This window comes from Oncorhynchus clarkii, chromosome 2 (assembly GCF_045791955.1).
Source record: "Oncorhynchus clarkii lewisi isolate Uvic-CL-2024 chromosome 2, UVic_Ocla_1.0, whole genome shotgun sequence".
Classification (NCBI taxonomy): Eukaryota; Metazoa; Chordata; class Actinopteri; order Salmoniformes; family Salmonidae; genus Oncorhynchus; species Oncorhynchus clarkii.
Window position 1 is genome coordinate 51,213,563 of NC_092148.1, and position 17,340 is coordinate 51,230,902.

General features: G+C 41.1%; 1 protein-coding gene across 4 annotated transcripts in view; it reads left to right on the plus strand.

Annotated features, from left to right (window-relative positions):
* Nucleotides 1-9,951: 9,951 nt before the first annotated feature.
* Nucleotides 9,952-17,340, plus strand: part of LOC139369511 (protein tyrosine phosphatase receptor type Ja) — a 66,711-nt gene continuing 59,322 nt past the window's right edge. For all 4 annotated transcript variants that reach the window (XM_071108757.1, XM_071108763.1, XM_071108777.1 and 1 more), the window contains exon 1: nucleotides 9,952-10,255. In XM_071108757.1, the coding sequence (XP_070964858.1) occupies nucleotides 10,178-10,255 (78 nt within the window). In that variant the 5' untranslated portion in view covers nucleotides 9,952-10,177. The remainder of the gene's footprint in view (nucleotides 10,256-17,340) is intronic.

Below are 17,340 nucleotides of genomic sequence, written 5' to 3' on the forward strand. Positions count from 1 at the left end.
TGCTCAGAGTACACGTCCTGGTAATCCGTCTTGCCCTGCGACCTTGTGAATGTTGGTCACATCGGTTGCAGAGAGCGTGATCAAACAGTCATCCGGGACAGCTGATGCTCTCATGCGAAGCGAGCATAGAAGTTATTTAGATCGTCTGGTAGGCTTGTGTCACTGGGCAGCTCTCGGTTGTGCGTCCCCTTGTAGTCTGTAACAGTTTGCAAGCCCTGCCACATCCGACGAGCATCAGAGACTGTGTTGTATGATTAAATCTTAGTCCTGTATTGACTCTTTGCCTGTTTGATGGTTTGTCGGAGGGCATAGCGGGATTTCTTTTAAGCTTCCGAGTTAGAGTCCCGCTCCTTGAAAGCGACAGCTCTACCCTTTAGCTCAGTGCGGATGTTGCCTGTAATCCATGGCTTCTGGTTGGAGTATGTACATACAGTCACTGTGGGGACGACGTCATTGATGCATTTATTGATGAAGCCGGTGACTGATGTGGTAATATCCTCAATGCCATTGGAAGAATCCTGGAACATATTCCAGTCTGTGCTAGCAAAACAGTCCTGTAGTTTAGCATCTGCTTCATCTGATCACCTTTTGTATTGACAGTCACTGGTTGTTCCTGGTTTAATTTTAGCTTGTATGCAGGAATCAGGAGGATAGAATTATGATCAGATTTGCCAAATGGAGGGCGAGGGAGAGCTTTGTAGACGTCTCTATTTGTCCAGTAAAGGTAGTCTACAGTTTTTTTCCCTCTGGTTGCACATTTAATATGCTGATAGAAATGATGGAAAACAGATTTAAGTTTCCCTGCATTAAAGTCCCTGGCCACTAGGAGCGCCGCCTCTTGATCCCAGCATCGGTCTGTGATGGTATGTAGACAGCTACGAATACAGATAAACTCTCTAGGTAGATAGTGTGGTCTATAGCTTATCATGAGATACTCTACCTTAGGCGAGCAAAACCTCAAGACTTCCTTAGACATTGTGCACCAGCTGTTGTTTACAAATATACATAGACCGACACCCCTTGTCTTACCAGAGGCTGCTGTTCTATTCCTCCGATAATGTATAACCCGCAAGCTGTATGTTATTCATGTCGTCGTTCAGCCTTGACTAGGTGAAACATAAATATTACAGTTATTCATGTTGTTATTCAGCCACAACTCGGTGAAACATAAGATATTACAGTTTTTAATGTCCCGTTGGTAGGATATACGCACTTTTAGTTCATCCCATTTATTTTCCAGCAATTGTAAGTTGGCTAAGAGTACGGATGGCAAAGGCATATTAGCCACTCGTCGCCTGATCCTCACAAGGCACCCCGATCTCCTTCCGCGAAATCTCAGTCTCTTTCTCCTGCAAATGACGGGGATGTCACGCCCTGACCTTATTATTCTCTATGTTTGGTTAGGTCAGGGTGTGACTCGGGTGGGAAATTCTATGTCTTCTGTTTCTTTGTTTTTGGCCGAGTGTGGTTCCCAATCCGAAGCAGCTGTCTATCGTTGTCTCTGATTGGGGATCATACTTAGGCAGCCCTTTTTCCCACCATTAGGTTGTGGGATCTTGTTTTCTGTTTAGTTTCTGTAGCTTGACAGAACTGTGTTTTTTTACTTTTGTCACGCCCTGACCTGAGTATTCTTTGTTTTCTTTATTGTTTTGGTTAGGTCAGGGTGTGACATGGGTGATGTATGTGTTTTTTGTACTGTCTAGGGGTTTTGTAGGTTTATGGGGTTGTTTACCATCTAGGTGTTTATATGTCTATGGTTGCCTAGATTGGTTCTCAATTAGAGGCAGGTGTTTATCGTGGTCTCTGATTGGGAACCATATTTAGGCAGCCATCTTCTTTGGGTATTTCGTGGGTTATTGTCTATGTCTAGTTGCCTGTGTCTGCACTGTTTATATATAGCGTCACGTTTTGTAGGATTGTTTTAGTGTTATTTCTTCATTAAATATAGAACATGTATTCATATCGCGCTGCGCCTTGGTCTCCTCAATACGACGAGCGTGACAACTTTGTTATTTTGTTTGGTGTCATCAATAAAGGTATGATGTACGCCTACCACGATACGCCTTGGTCTCCTTCTACCAACGAGAGCTGTTACATGAAGGGTTGTTCGGGTGTCTGGAGTAAATCCCTTTTGTTCAAACTCAATAAAGAGAACTTCTTTGTCCAATCCAAGGTGAGTAATCACTGTTCTGATGTCCAGAGGCGCTTTTCGGTCATAAGCGACGGTAGCAGCAACATAATTTACAAAATAAGTTACAAACAAGCAAAATAGCTTGGTTGGTGAAGAACCAATAAAACGACAGCCATCCTCTCTGGTGCCATTATACACATGGTTGCTTACGTTTGCAAGTATGACCCCTATGTGTCTGTTTGTGCTACAATCTTCTCTGTTTACGCCAAGCTCTACTGCCACTGAGTGTGTGTGTGTGTTTGTTTATCTGTGTGTGTATGTATCATTATGTGTGTTTGTGTATATATCTTTGTTTGTGTGTATATATCTTTGTTTGTGTGTATGTATCAATGTGTGTGTATGTATCAGTGCGTGCGTGTGTGTGTGTGTGTGTATCATTGCATGTCTCTGTGTGTGTGTTTATACAAGCCTCTCTCTGCTCTGCAAGGAACTAGTCTTTAATGGAGTGAAGATCATGTTCTTCCCAAGGGGCCCCACCCTCTCCCTGGGTCCTCTGACAGAGTGATCCCCCCCCCCCCCCCCCCCCCGCACCACACAAGGCCACAGTCCTAATATCATCTTTAGTATGCTAATAATGGGTAACACTTTACTTGACACCCAGCATGGTCATAACCATGTCATAACACTGTCATGACACAAATTTAGACCTGTTATGATATATACTGCGTTATATTATGGCTGGTTATGACACCTACATAAGAGTGTAAAACCCACAAAACCTACCAACAGAAGTTATTTTATGGCTGGTTATAAGACCTACATAAGAGCGTCAAAAACTACTACACAAGGCAAAACATTCCATTACACCATAGCCTACATGGCAACAGTATGTTTATGTTATAGCATTTTTAAAATTGTATTTACCATATTAAATTACCATTGTTATCGCGCACACATTGATGTCAGATATGCACCTACCCCAATGATCTGTTGTTGATGACTGGGATGAATGCAGGAGCAGACTTCAGGAGCAGGACAAGACACCCTCTTTTTGACTGATGACTGATATAAGGGCATATAACTGATATATAAGGGCATGTACGTGATATTAAAATAATAGACATTTTCATAAACATTATTTTTAGGAATTTATCCACAAGATATACTGGAGTGGGTCTGATAACATAATTATCTGTACAGAGAGATTGTGAGCCCTGCATATTAAGAGTGTCCAAACTAAACAAGGTAGATATGAACTGGAACATGGTTTTGGCAGTAAAGACGTAAACATCCACAGTCACTGGTCATGATGGGAATAACAGTTTGACAAATGAGGGAGAGAGGGAGGCAGAGAGAGAAAGAGAGAATTCTCAGGGGGGTACATAGTGGAAAATGACAGTTTCATACAGACTTAAATGGAACTCTATGCCCTTTAATGGATGGTTGGGACAGAGATTTCAAATGTAAAAAGATATTAAAAAGTACTCTCCCTTTTAGCCAAGCGTTTGGATATTGAGTACAGAATAGTGTCCTGTGTGAATTTAAGGATTCTCTCTTCTCTTCTCTTTGAGGACCTCAGGACGACCTGGCCTGATGACTCCTTGTGTCCCCAGTCGACCTGGTCGTGCTGCTGCTCCAGTTTCAACTGTTCTGCCTGCTGCTATGGAACCCTGACCTGTTCCCCCGGACGTACTACCTTCTCCTGGACCTGCTGTTTTCGACTCGCTTTATCGCACCTGCTGTTTCTAATCTCTGAATGATCGGCTATGAAAAGCCAACTGGCATTCACTCCTGAGGTTCTGACCTGTTACAACCACTGTGATTATTATTATTTGACTCTGCTGGTCATCTATGAATGTTTGAACATCTTGGTCTGGTACTGTTATAATCTCCACTCGGCACAGCCAGAAGAGGACTGGCCAGCCCTCAGAGCCTGGTTCCTCTCTTGGTTTCTTCCTATGTTCCTGCCTTTCTAGGGAGTTTTTCCTAGCCACTGTGCTTCTACATCTGCATTGCTTGCTGTTTGGGGTTTTAGGCTGGGTTTCTGTATAGCACTTTGTGACATCGGCTGATGTAGAAAATGGCATTATAAATACATTTTATTGAGTACAGACCAGTACAGTCCAATACAACAGAGGGACTCTGATCCTGACTGAAGAGGACTTATCCCCCCCTCCCCCGCCTAAAGAATGTATTTTTAACAGAAAACAGGATCCTCCATTATAGTGAATGGGAAAATGTCAATCTTCGTGTAAACAAAAACATGTTTACAAAACAGTCATGGTCCCAATGATTGCTTCTAATACACCAGATGTGTGTCCTTGAACCGATTATTACAGAAGAAGTTATACAGATAATTAAGTTGCTAATGGCAGCCTCTAGTACTCTTGCAAAGTCATATCCTGGAGTAGCTCAAACTGTGCATATTATGAATCCATGAGATGCCATCTTAATCGACATCATTTGGCTTCAATGCATCATTGAGTCTTCACATAGGAATGAATGATGTCACGTGATCGATGGCTTTGTCCATTCATATACAGTAATCACTTTCTCCTCTCCTCACCTTCCTCCCTGAACTTAGCCTGCCTGCCCTGGTTGCCATATCAGACAACCCGGCTACCCTGAACTCTGTATAAGCTTAAACTACACTTTCTGCAGACACTGAGTGGCCCCGTCCATCTATTCCTAGGAAGGTCATTATGTGGAGTTTCCGGGAGTAAGACATGGTTAAACTCACAAGCACAGTTGATATTCCAGGAAGTGAATAAGAAACATTCCCAGTTTACATTGGGTCCCAATGTGACTTAAATGCGTATTTCCTTCATGGGGCTCCTTGGGGAATATCTAACATGAAATGCTGACACAAGCATCACAAACATTTGTTTTCATAACGTTTTTCTCTCCAAACCAGAGAGGCCCGAGAGCAGTGGAGGGTGCAGAGGGAACAGTCTTAGTTTGCTAGAGTATGTGACAGAGGAAAGGCGAGGCCCATTTGGATCTGACCGTTTTAAAAACATCCTCCCATAATTATCTTATATTTATTTTAATGAAACTCCAGTGGAATCGTTGGGGGGGGGGGAATGTGTCTGCCCATCCGGTGTAAAAGGTGTGATGCAGACAGGCTCAACCTCCATTGTTGACACATGCTCAACTTTCATTCGCCCTGTTGGAGACAGACTCAACCTCTCTACGTCTTGGAGCAAAGTGGCCCTCCTCCTGGAGACCTCCTTTGCTTCCAGGTTTTTGCTCCAGCCGTAATCTAACACATCTGACCCAGCTAATGAATGTCCTGATTGGTAGCTCATTAGTAGAATCAGGTTTGTTAGAGCTGTAACAAACTTTTGCATACCCAGGAGTTTTACAGTTCAAAACCTGCACCCACCCGTACTCTTACAGTATCGGTTGAAACTCGACTTGTCTTAGCCTACCTGATGAGCTGACCTACTTGTGGAAAAAAAACACCCAATTCTCGCATATCTAAAAGGAAGGGAATCAACGAGGGTAGAAGGAAGGGAGTCAACAAGGGTAGAAAGGAGGGAGCAAGGTTTTTGGATTATAATGCAGCCTAAAGCCCCTTGAAGACACCTTGGGACACGTGTGGCCAGCAGCCAGTATATATAACCCCTTTTCCTTAATTAGGAAAGTCCATTGTGTTCAGTATTTGCTCTGGCTGAAACCTGAGTGCTTTTGTTTCCTTTCCTCCATTCTTCTTTTGAAGGAGGGCAAACCTTTTATGTACCTAAAAAAATGTACTCAAAAGGCACCCTGGGAAATAAATATGCAAATAAGGCTATTCCCTAGTGTTAGAACAACACCCCAAAACGAGTTGGGTAACAACACAGGAGTCAATTATCTAACACTGAGAAAGTGTAACAGCATCAGCTCTAATAAAGTGTTTGTTTAAGTAGGAATTTGCAACACCCATGGTGGCTGACCTTTAGACCGTCATAAGGTTCATTTCCATTCTAGTATTCTAATGCTCAATTCTATGATAACTATGCCCTCAAAGAAAGGCCTTATGATATACAGCATGTAATGTATTGTCAGAAAGAGGTTAATTTTAATGGCTAATAAGGTCTAGTGGAACCACTCATTTAAGGTCTAGGCCTCCCGAGTGGCGCAGAGGTCTAAGGCACAACCGGCCGTGATCGGGAGTCCCATAGGGCGGTGCCCCAGCTTCATCCAGGTTAGGGGAGGGTTTTTGTCAGACGGTTATTGTCATGCAAAAAAATGCTGGTCCCGTGGTAATTGACCGCTAATTAACATTAACATGTTTAGCATCTCCAGGCCTCCACGCATACAAGCCAGTGATGAACACCTTTGGAACGTCAACATTTTAAAAAGTCTAATAAGTCAATTTAATAAACACCATCAGAATAAATTCATGATTTATTTTTAGTCAGGTCTAAAGAAACATTATGATATGAAGAAAATGTATTTCAGAATAACAGAATATGAGTTGGCCTGCTGTCGTCTATTTATCTGGCTATGCACCATGCCATAGGCTTTAGGCTAGTTAATTTAGCTGACAAGATATGCACGCCTTGTGCTATTTTATTTTATATGGTTTTATAGTAAGAAAAGTGTAAATGGACATAGCTGAATAAAATAGAAATGATATTTCCCCATTACAGAGCGACTGCTCATATGAAGTGGCTATGTTGAGCATAAAAGTGATCATTTGAAACAGGTCCTATATGCTAGATTTAGAGTTATTTAGCAACTTTAGTTGTGAATGATACAAACCTTACACTCTAAAAATGAGGAGTTCAACAAGGGTTCTTCTAAGATCCTCAAAGTTCTTTGAAGAACCTTAGGGAGGGGGGGGGGGGGGGGTTCATCGAGGAACCTCCTTATTTGGTATTTGTTTATTGATATCCATTAAATTGTGTACATTGTGTTTTAGAAAAATGTGAATCAATATGAATGGATAGATGGAATGATCAGAAAACAATATCAATTTATATTATACAGGGGACAAACCTTAAATTTAGGAGATTTCTACATTTTTCAGTGAAGTGCCTAAACCTGCTGTCCTTTCAGAATCAAATTTAAATGTTTCAGTTGGGCAGTGAGGTTCCCAAAAGAACCCCCACCAACTAAGGTGTCACGGGTGTCGTTCGAAGTAGACCAAAGTGCAGCGTTGTGAGCGTTAATTTTATTTTATTTTAGTCAATGTCGCCAACAAAACAACAAACGACAGAAACAACCGTGAAGCTTACAGGGCTATAGTGCCACAAACAAAGTTAACTACCCATACTGAAAGGAGGGAAAAAGGGCTACCTAAGTATGATTCCCAATCAGAGACAACGATAGACAGCTGTCCCTGATTGAGAACCATACCCGGCCAACACATAGAAACACAAATCATAGAAATAAAGGACATAGAATGCCCGCCTAAATCACACCCTGACCAAACCAAAAAGAGACTCTTTAAGGTCAGGGCGTGACATAAGGAGGTAACTCGATGAACAGAGCTTGAGAGGAAGAACCTTTTGGGGGCCATTTTCGGTGCCAAGAACCTTAAGGTTCTTTCGAAGAACTTTGAGAATCTTAGAAGAACCCTTGTTGAACCCCAACTTTTTAGAGTGTGTTCCTGTAGCTACCCAGAGCTTCATTTGGGAAAACAAGTGAAATCTGGTCAGGAACATCAATAGTAACGTGTTCGCAACGAAACATACAGTGTATTCGGAAAGTATTCAGACACCTTTACTTTTTCCACATTTTGTTACGTCACAGCCTTATTCAAAAATGTATTGAATTGTTTTTTCCCCTCATCAATCTACACACACTACCTCATAATGACAAACCGATAAAAAACGGAAATATTACATTTACAGAAGTATTCAGACCCTTTACTCAGTACTTTGTTGAAGAATCTTTGGCAGCGATTACAGCCTCGAGTCTTCTTGGGTATGACGCTACAAGCTTGGCACACCTGTATTTGGGGAGTTTCTCTCATTCTTCTCTGCAGATCCTCTCAAGCTCTGTCAGGTTGGATGGATGAGGAGCATCGCTGCAAAGCTATATTCAGGTCTCTCCAGAACGTTCAATCGGATTCAAGTCCGGGCTCTGGCTGGGCCACTAAGGGACATTCAGAGACTTGTCCTGAAGTCACTTCTGCGTTGTCTTGGCTGTGTGCTCAGGGTCGTTGTCCTGTTAGAAGGTGAACCTTTGCCCCAGTCTGAGGTCCTGAGCGCTCTGGAGCAGGTTTTCAGCAAGGATCTCTCTGTACTTTGCTCCGTTCATCTTTCCCTCGATCCTGACTAGTCTCCCAGTCCCTGCCACTGAAAAACATCCCACCATTCTTCACCGTAGGGACAGTGCCAGGTTTCTTCCAGATGTGACGCTTAGCATTCAGGCCAAAGAGTCCAATCTTGTTTCTCATGGTCTGAGAGTCCTTTAGGTGCCTTTTGACAAACTCCAAGCGGGCTGTCATGTGCTTTTTACTGAGGAGTGGCTTCCATCTGGCCAATACCATAAAGGCCTGCTTGGTGCAGTGCTGCAGAGATGGTTGTCTTTCTGGAAGGTTCTCCCATCTTCACAGAGGAACTCTGAGGCTCTGTCAGATTGACCATCGGGTTCTTGGTCACCTCTCTGACCAAGGCCCTTCTCCCCTGATTCCTCAGTTTGGCCAGGTGGCCAGCTCTATGAAGACTTTTGGGGGTTCCAAACTTCGTCCATTCAAGAATGATGGAGGCCATTATGGTCTTGGAGATCTTCAATGCTGCAGACATTTATTGTCACCCTTCCCCAGATCTGTACTTCGACACAATCCTGTCTCGGAGCTCTACGGACAATTTCTTCGATCTCATGGCTTGTTTTTTGCTCTGACGTGCACTGTCAACTGTAGGACCTTATATAGACAGGTGTGTGCCTTTCCAAATCATGTCCAATCAATTGAATTTACCACAGGTGGTCTCCAGTCAAGTTGTAGAAACATCAAGGATGATCAATGGAAACAGGATGAACCTGAGCTAAATTTCAAGTCTCATAGCAAAGAGTCGGAAAACTTATGCAAATAAGATTTTTTTTTTATTTGATAAATTAGCTGAGATTTCTACAAAACTTGTTTCAGTTTGTCATTATGGGATATTGTGTGTAGATTGATGAGGATTTTTAAAATGTATTTAATCAATTTAGAATAAGGCTGTAAAGTAACAATGTGGAAAAGGTCAAGGGGTCTGAATACTTCTCGAATTTACTGTATGAAAAACACGTATGTATCTTGTGGATTGGGTCTAGCATTTAAGCTACACTTGATTTAAGGGATTGCACTTTTGGGACTACTCCATGTTTTCCTTCAAATACCGGACCAACAAAATCAAGCCATTTCAATATATTTGGTATATGACTCAGGTCTGGTGTATGCAAATAAGGGACATAGGCCCATTGTAAACAACCAGTATCAATACACACAATATAAATAATATTAAAATGATTTAGGTGTGGAGATAAGACTTCAAATCAAATGTTATTGGTCATGTACACATGTTTTAGAACATACTTACCGAAAGCTGTGATTTTAGTTTCCATAAACATTTGCCTTGGCTGTGCTTGGAATTGTTGAGGAACCCCTAACACTGTTTCGCGGAGTTATGGCAAGAATGTGGGATGGCTACATTTCGGAATGAAAAGACTTCCTCCCCGAAGTCCTCGCGGAGGAAGAGGACCCGGTAACTTTAGCAACAGCATTGATTAAATGACCACAGAGACCATTGCCAGAAAGTGAAGGAGAGGAGGAGGCGCATAGCCAAGCTGACTGTACAGGCATGCACAGAGCTATAACTTCTGAAAGTGACACCAGAGGCCACCGCTCCACCCCGCAAAAGGGGACACAGAAAAGTAACTTCTTCCTATAAACACCACCACTCATTTGGCGACCCGAGCCAACGCAACAGTTTACAAGACCACACCAGCGACAAGGCTAAACTGTACGCGTCTATAAAATCAAAAGTCGAGGAGATAGTTTTCGAGAAAAAAAAGTAACGTTTGGAATTGCAAGCGCACACCAGCAAGAAACGCTTGTGAAGTTTCTCCCAGATGCTTGGCGCCATGAGCCGAATGTTCTGCTTCGGTGTTCTTCTCAGGACGTCTGTCGTCCTATATCTGTTTCTCAAAGTAAGTGATTGATTTATATTTGACAACATAAACACAACTTGGAGAGGTTTTACGGTCTTGTTGTTTCTATAGAAAAGCCACAATATTGTGTAATAAATGACGATGCTGAACATTGCACCTGTTCTGTTCTTTTGCCAGCAAGCGGCTGCAGCATGTAAGACTTAGGCCTATCACTATCAGTCTGTATAAAGAGTCTGTAAACATGAGTTTGTAAAGTCATTGAATAATAATAATAATGGAACATCTTATTTTTCGATTTTTTTTTCTCTGTCAAATCCATTCAATTTGAAAGGTTACAGAATGTATTCCGTTTATGACAGTGCTTCCATTGTGCAATGAATACGGTCTTGTTGGAATTAGGACTGTAATCAATTCATGTCACTAAGTAATTAATACATTGACCTTTACGTTTCAACAATATTAAGCTATTTATTCGCATGGGGGCCCAGGATTGTCTGCATTCAGTTGGATGTGAGAGAATGTGTTAACCTCTCTCCAATACCCTCACATTTTTTGACAATTATTTCATACAGTAAATGCAAAAATGCCACTCTGGGATTCAGTATTTTATATTTAGGCATAATATGGGTGTGATTCTTATTGTTCTCTTTAGGCTATTTGATATTTATTCATATGTCTTTTGTTAAAGGGTATTTTAATGAACTCAACATATACAATAGGCTACACAACAAGCGTATTACCAGCTACTAGATTAGGTACTACAGACCCATCTGTAATAGTAGAACGTCATATTCATACAAACACCAACAATATCAACAGAAACTTAATTCGCAAGGAATAGGGCACAATATACACAAACACAACATTAAACATGCTTTGCACAAACAGTGCTTGCAAAAGTTGTCAGACCCCTTGTATTTCTTCACGTTTTATTGGGTTTCAAAGCGGGATTTAAATTGTTATAATTGTTTACAAAAAATGGTCAAGAATCTACACAAAGTACTACAAAATAATCATATTAGAATATAGTTGTTGCATAAGTATTCAACCACTTTGTTTAGGCAACCCTAAATTAGGTCAGGAATCAAATGTTGCTCTACAAAATCACATAATAAGTTACATGGACTCACTAAGTGTGGAATAATAGGGGTTGACATGATTTTTGAATGACTGACCCTTCCTCTGTTCCCCATACATACATCTGTAAGTATTGAATTTCAAGCACCCATCTGTAAATAGCCCACCCAACTACCTACCTCATCCCCATATTGTTTTTATTTACTTGCTCTTTTGCACACCAGTATTTCTACTTGCACATCATCATCTGCACATCTATCACTTCAGTTTTAATTTGCTAAATTGTAATTACTTCGCTACTATGGCCTATTTATTGCCTTACCTCCTTACTTTATTTGCACACACTGTATATAGTTTTTCTATTGTGTTATTGACTGTACGTTTGTTTATTCCATGTGTAACTCTGTGTTTTTTTTTTGTCACACTGCTTTGCTTTATCTTGGCCAGGTTTCAGTTGTAAATGAGAACTTGTTCTCAACTGGCCTACCTGGTTAAATAAAGGTGAAATATATATGTATATTTTTAATTCAACTACAAAGACCAGGGATCGTTTCGAAAGCCTCATAATGAAGGGCAGTGATTGGTGGATGGGTAACAATAACAAATCTGACCTTAAATATCTCTAAGTATGGTCAAGTTAATAATTATGCTGTGGATTATGTATACATTAAACCACCCAGACACTTCAAAGATAGTTATTCTTCTGAACTGAGCTGCAGGACCGGAATAAAACTGCTCAGGGATGTTACCATTGAGGACATCCGTAATAAAGAAAAATCATTTTAAAAAACAGCTACAAGGTTCAATTGCTGCGATGGGAGAAAATTGAGGATGGATCAACAACATTGTAGTGACCCCACAATAATAATAATAATGACCTAAATGACAGAGTGAAAAGAAGAATACAAACATACAGAATACAAATATTCCAAAACATGCAACAAGGCACTAAATTAATACTGCAACAACAACAAAAAACACAGCAAAATAATACTTTTTGAGCCTGAATGTAAAGCCTTATTTTTTGGGGGAAATCCAACACAACACATCACAGAGTAACTACCTCCTTATTTTCAAGCTTGGTGGTGGCTGCATCATGGTATGGGTATACTTGACATCAGCAAATACTGGGGATTTTTTCCAGGATAAAAAGAAACAGGATGGAGCTAAGAACAGGCAAAATCCTGGAGGAAAACTTGCTTACCAATAAGACAGTGAGTGAATGGCCAAGTATAGTTTAGACCTAAATCTGCTTGAAAATCTATGGCAAGACTTGAACTTGAACTTGTCTTGCCATGACCCCCAACATCTTGACAGGGCTTGAAGAATTTTGAAAATCATAATGGGGAAATATTGCACAATCCAGGTGTGCATAGCTCTTTTATAGACTTACCCAAAACTCATAGCTGTAATCGATGCAAAAGGTGTTTTTAAACATGTATTGACTTGGGGAGTTGAATACTTATGCAATGACAATATTTTTGTTTTTGAATTTCTATGAATCTTTAAAAATATATATAATTTTTCTTCCACTTTGACAGAGTATTTTGTGTAGATTGTTGACAAAAAAACGACAATTCAATTAATCCCACGTTGTAACAATACATTGTGAAGAAATCCAAGGAATACTTTTGCAAGGCACTGTAGTTGCTGGAGCCCATTAGCCATTTAACCTGTGCCTATCCTATCACTATTTGACTATAAACTAGGTCCACCGCTCTCCAACTGATCTTTCTGGAGAGGGTGAGTGAGAATGGCATGTGAAGGTGTGTGAGTCCCACACAAAGGGGTCAGGAATTGAATGAGGACTGTGTTTGTGTGTGTGTGTGTGTGTGTGTGTGTGTGTGTGAGTGAGTACTTGAGAGGGCTGTGCTTGTATCCTGACATGATCATGCTGTTTTGGATGTGGGTCCTCATATACAGTGGGGCAAAAAAGTATTTACTCAGCCACCAATTGTGCAAGTTCTCCCACTTAAAAAGATGATAGGCCTGTAATTTTCATCATGGGTACACTTCAACTATGACAGACAAAATTAGAAAAAAAAATCTAGAAAATCACATTGTAGGATTTTTAATGAATTTATTTGCAAATTATGGTGGAAAATAAGTATTTGGTCACCTACAAACAAGCAAGATTTCTGTCTCTCACAGACCTGTAACGTCTTCTTTAAGAGGCTCCTCTGTCCTCCACTCGTTACCTGTATTAATGGCACCTGTCTGAACTTGTTATCAGTATAAAAGACACCTGTCCACAACCTCAAACAGTCACACTCCAAACTCCACTATGGCCAAGACCAAAGAGCTGTCAAAGGACACCAGAAACAAAATTGTAGACCTGCACCAGGCAGGAGAGCTGGGACCAAAGTAACAAAGCCTACCATCAGGAAGGGCATGGAAGATGAAACGTGGCTGGGTCTTTCAGCATGACAATGATCCCAAAAACACCGCCCGGGCAACGAAGGAGTGGCTTCGTAAGAAGCATTTCAAGGTCCTGGAGTGGCCTAGCCAGTCTCCAGATCTCAAACCCATAGAAAATCTTTGGAGGAAGTTGAAAGTCCGTGTTGCCCAGCAGCAGCTCCAAAACATCATTGCTCTAGAGGAGATCTGCATGGAGGAATGGGCCAAAATACCAGCAACAGTGTGTGAAAACCTTGTGAAGACTTACAGAAAACGTTTGACCTCTGTCATTGCCAACAAAGGGTATATAACAAAGTATTGAGATAAACTTTTGTTATTGACCAAATACTTATTTTCCACCATAATTTGCAAATAAATTCATAAAAAATCCTACAATGTGATTTTCTGGATTTTTTTCTTCTCATTTTGTCTGTCATAGTTGAAGTGTACCTATAATGAAAATTACAGGCCTCTCTCATCTTTTTAAGTGGGATAACTTGCACAATTGGTGGCTGACTAAATACTTTATTGCCCCTATGTATAACGTGTAGGCTACAGGAGTAAGACTTCAGGCTGAGAGAGAGAGAGCTCAGGGCAACGCTTTACATCCGTAATCTTAAATTTACTAAATTATTTATCGAATAATATAACATAATATTGAAAAGTGAATCAAAAGTATTCCACAAACGGCATGTGCTGACTTGCTTGTTACAAGTTAAAAACATACTGTATGTTATTCCAATGGTAGTTCCACTGGTAGTAGATTTGAAGGGTTTTGCTGGAAGAGCTGTGCTTTTGAAAAGTGCCCCAAACAGTGAGAAGCTTTGGTTTGGCGTGTCCACCCAGCCTAAGGGCTTCCCGAGTGGCGCAGCGGTCTAAGGCACTGCGTCTCAGTACTTGAGGCGTCACTACAGGCACCCTGTTTCGAATCCAGGCTGTATCACAACCAGATGTGATCGGGAGTCCCATAGGGCGGCGCCCGATTGGCCCAGCATCGTCCGGGTTTGGCCGGAGTAGGCCGTCATTGTACATAAGAATCTGTTCTTAACGGACTTGCCTAGTTAAATAAAGGTTACATTTCAAATTAAAACATTTTAAACGGGGTAATTTAAGGGTGATGAGGAAGTGGTGATTTGGTGGTGTGGTAAGGCGATGCCTTATCACCTTGCCAACTTCTATGAAGAGTACACACAGTGATCGTGATGAGAAGAGGTCATGGTACATATGCAAAACTGATTTTTAATCCTGTTAATATAACACAGGTAGAAGAGACAGTCCGGCCTCTGAGGTGAACTGCACTATAGTTAAAGGGTAAATATCACAAGGGAAGTTAGCAGAATCTGTTGTTCAATTGAAGCATTATGCTAATTTTATTTTATTTCACCTCTATTTAATCAGGTAGGCTAGTTGAGAACAAGTTCTCATTTGCAACTGTGACCTGGCCAAGATACAGCGTAGCAATTCGACACATACAACAACACAGAGTTACACATGTGTGTTACACATGAATAAACAAAGCATAGTCAATAATACAGTAGAACAAAAGGAAACAAAAAGTATATATACAGTGAGTGCAAATGAGGTAAGATAAGGGAGTTAAGGCAAAAAATAGGCCATGGTGGCGAAGTAATTACAATATAGCAATTAAACACTGGAATGGTAGATGTGCAGAAGATGAATGTGCAAGTAGAGATACTGGGGTGCAAAGGAGCAAGATAAATAAATAAATACTGTATGGGGATGAGGTAGGTAGATAGAAGGGTTATGTACAGGTGCAGTGATCTGTGAGCTGCTCTGACAGCTGGTGCTTAAAGCTAGTGAGGGAGATATGAGTCTCCAGCTTCAGAGATTTTTTGCTAATTAGTTGAATTCATATATAACCAAATCAGCAGAAAAATTGGGAAATGGGAGGGCTGAGAAGGGTGACCTAGCACTGGGTGGAAATATTTAAGTAAAACCATATAATGATCCCATGTTCGAATATCAAAGTCGTCCTCTGAAGTGGATAGTGGGAAGAAGGATTGGCCATATTGGATTTAGAGAAAATTAAACCTTTATTTCAAAAATACAAAATATTTAACAGAATTCTTCACTGATATTACTTCATAAATCTCCACGTTTTGCTCTACCGATCTTTTACGGTCAATAAGGAACATTGTTTGAAATAGAGAAAAGCTGTGAGAAATAGACGCTACCATTGCAGCCATTTTTCGAATAACCCTCAGTTTGTGCTAGGCTGGCCCCTGGGGGACTGTGGAAGGCTTTGAGATTAGGATTTGTATGTGGTTGAGAGCGAGTTCCTATTGATAGCTCTCGGGTACTGATAACCATGGGTTGTGAGAATGTGTGCGTGCATGATTGAACAGTGGCTGGCAGTGCCACCAAAGGGAGAGATTATGGTGATGATGATGGTGGGTAGGGGACCGATAAGATAAGACCCATTTCAGAGGAGGGCACCTTTGTGTTTCACAGCTCAAAGGACCCAGGGGTCGAAAGGTCAATAGGGAAAAGGCACTTGAAAGTATTTTACATAATCTCGTTCCTGTTATTGTTCTTGCTGGCAATTTTTTTTGTTCTTTTGCCTTTTCTCTTACTCTCTTTCTCGCCAACTATGTATGTAATGCTCCCCTCCCATCACTACATCACTCCCACTTCTCTTCCCCGCTTTCTCATCCTTCCCCTTCCTCTTCCTTCTCTGTGCCCCTTCTCATCTACTGTTTCCCAAGGATGAAAGTATTCAGACCCATTGACTTTTACCACATTTTGTAACATTACAGCCTTATTTTAAAATGTATTAAATACCTCCCCCCCTCATCAATCTACACACAATACCCCATAATGACAATACAAAAACAGGTTGTTCACATTTTTTGCACATTTATAAAAAAAAAAACGGAAATATCACATTTACATAAGTATTCAGACCCTTTATTCAGTACTTTGTTGAAGCACCTTTGGCAGTGATTACAGCCTCGAGTCTTCTTGGGTATGATGCTACAAGCTTGCCACGCCTGTATTTGGGGAGCTTCTCATATTCTTCTCTGCCGATTCTCTCAAGCTCTGTCAGGTTGTATGGGGAGCATGGGTCGGGAGCCCTCTAGGTGTCCAATGGAAGGACACGTAAAAATCTGAGCGAGTGATGGAACTGATAGGTTAACATTGGATCTGAAGATCATCCCGTTTCCCCATTGGCCCATAGGGTCTTTGGGTTTTGTGTTTTGTGTTTAATAATAATAGATGAGCGGGAGAGACTGTTTTCGTATTGAAATGCAGAATTCTGAGTTTACAAAACATTAAGAACACCCGCTCTTTCCATGACAGACTAACCAGGTGAAAGCCATGATCCCTTATTGATGTCACTTGTTACATCGACTTCAATCAGTGTAGATGAAGGAGGAGGAGAGGTTTTTCATGCTCAACTGTTTCCTGTGTGTATCCACAATGGTCCACCGCCCAAAAGGACATCGAGCCAACTTGCCACAACTGTGGGAAGCATTGGAGTCAACATGGGTCAGCATCCCTGTGGAACACTTTCGACACCTTGTAGAGTCCGTACCCTGACAAGTTCTTCATGTTTCGTATACTCAGTGTGTGTACTAAAAGCAGACGAGAAGTTGACATAAAAACAGGGAGCTAAATTTTGTTCACCG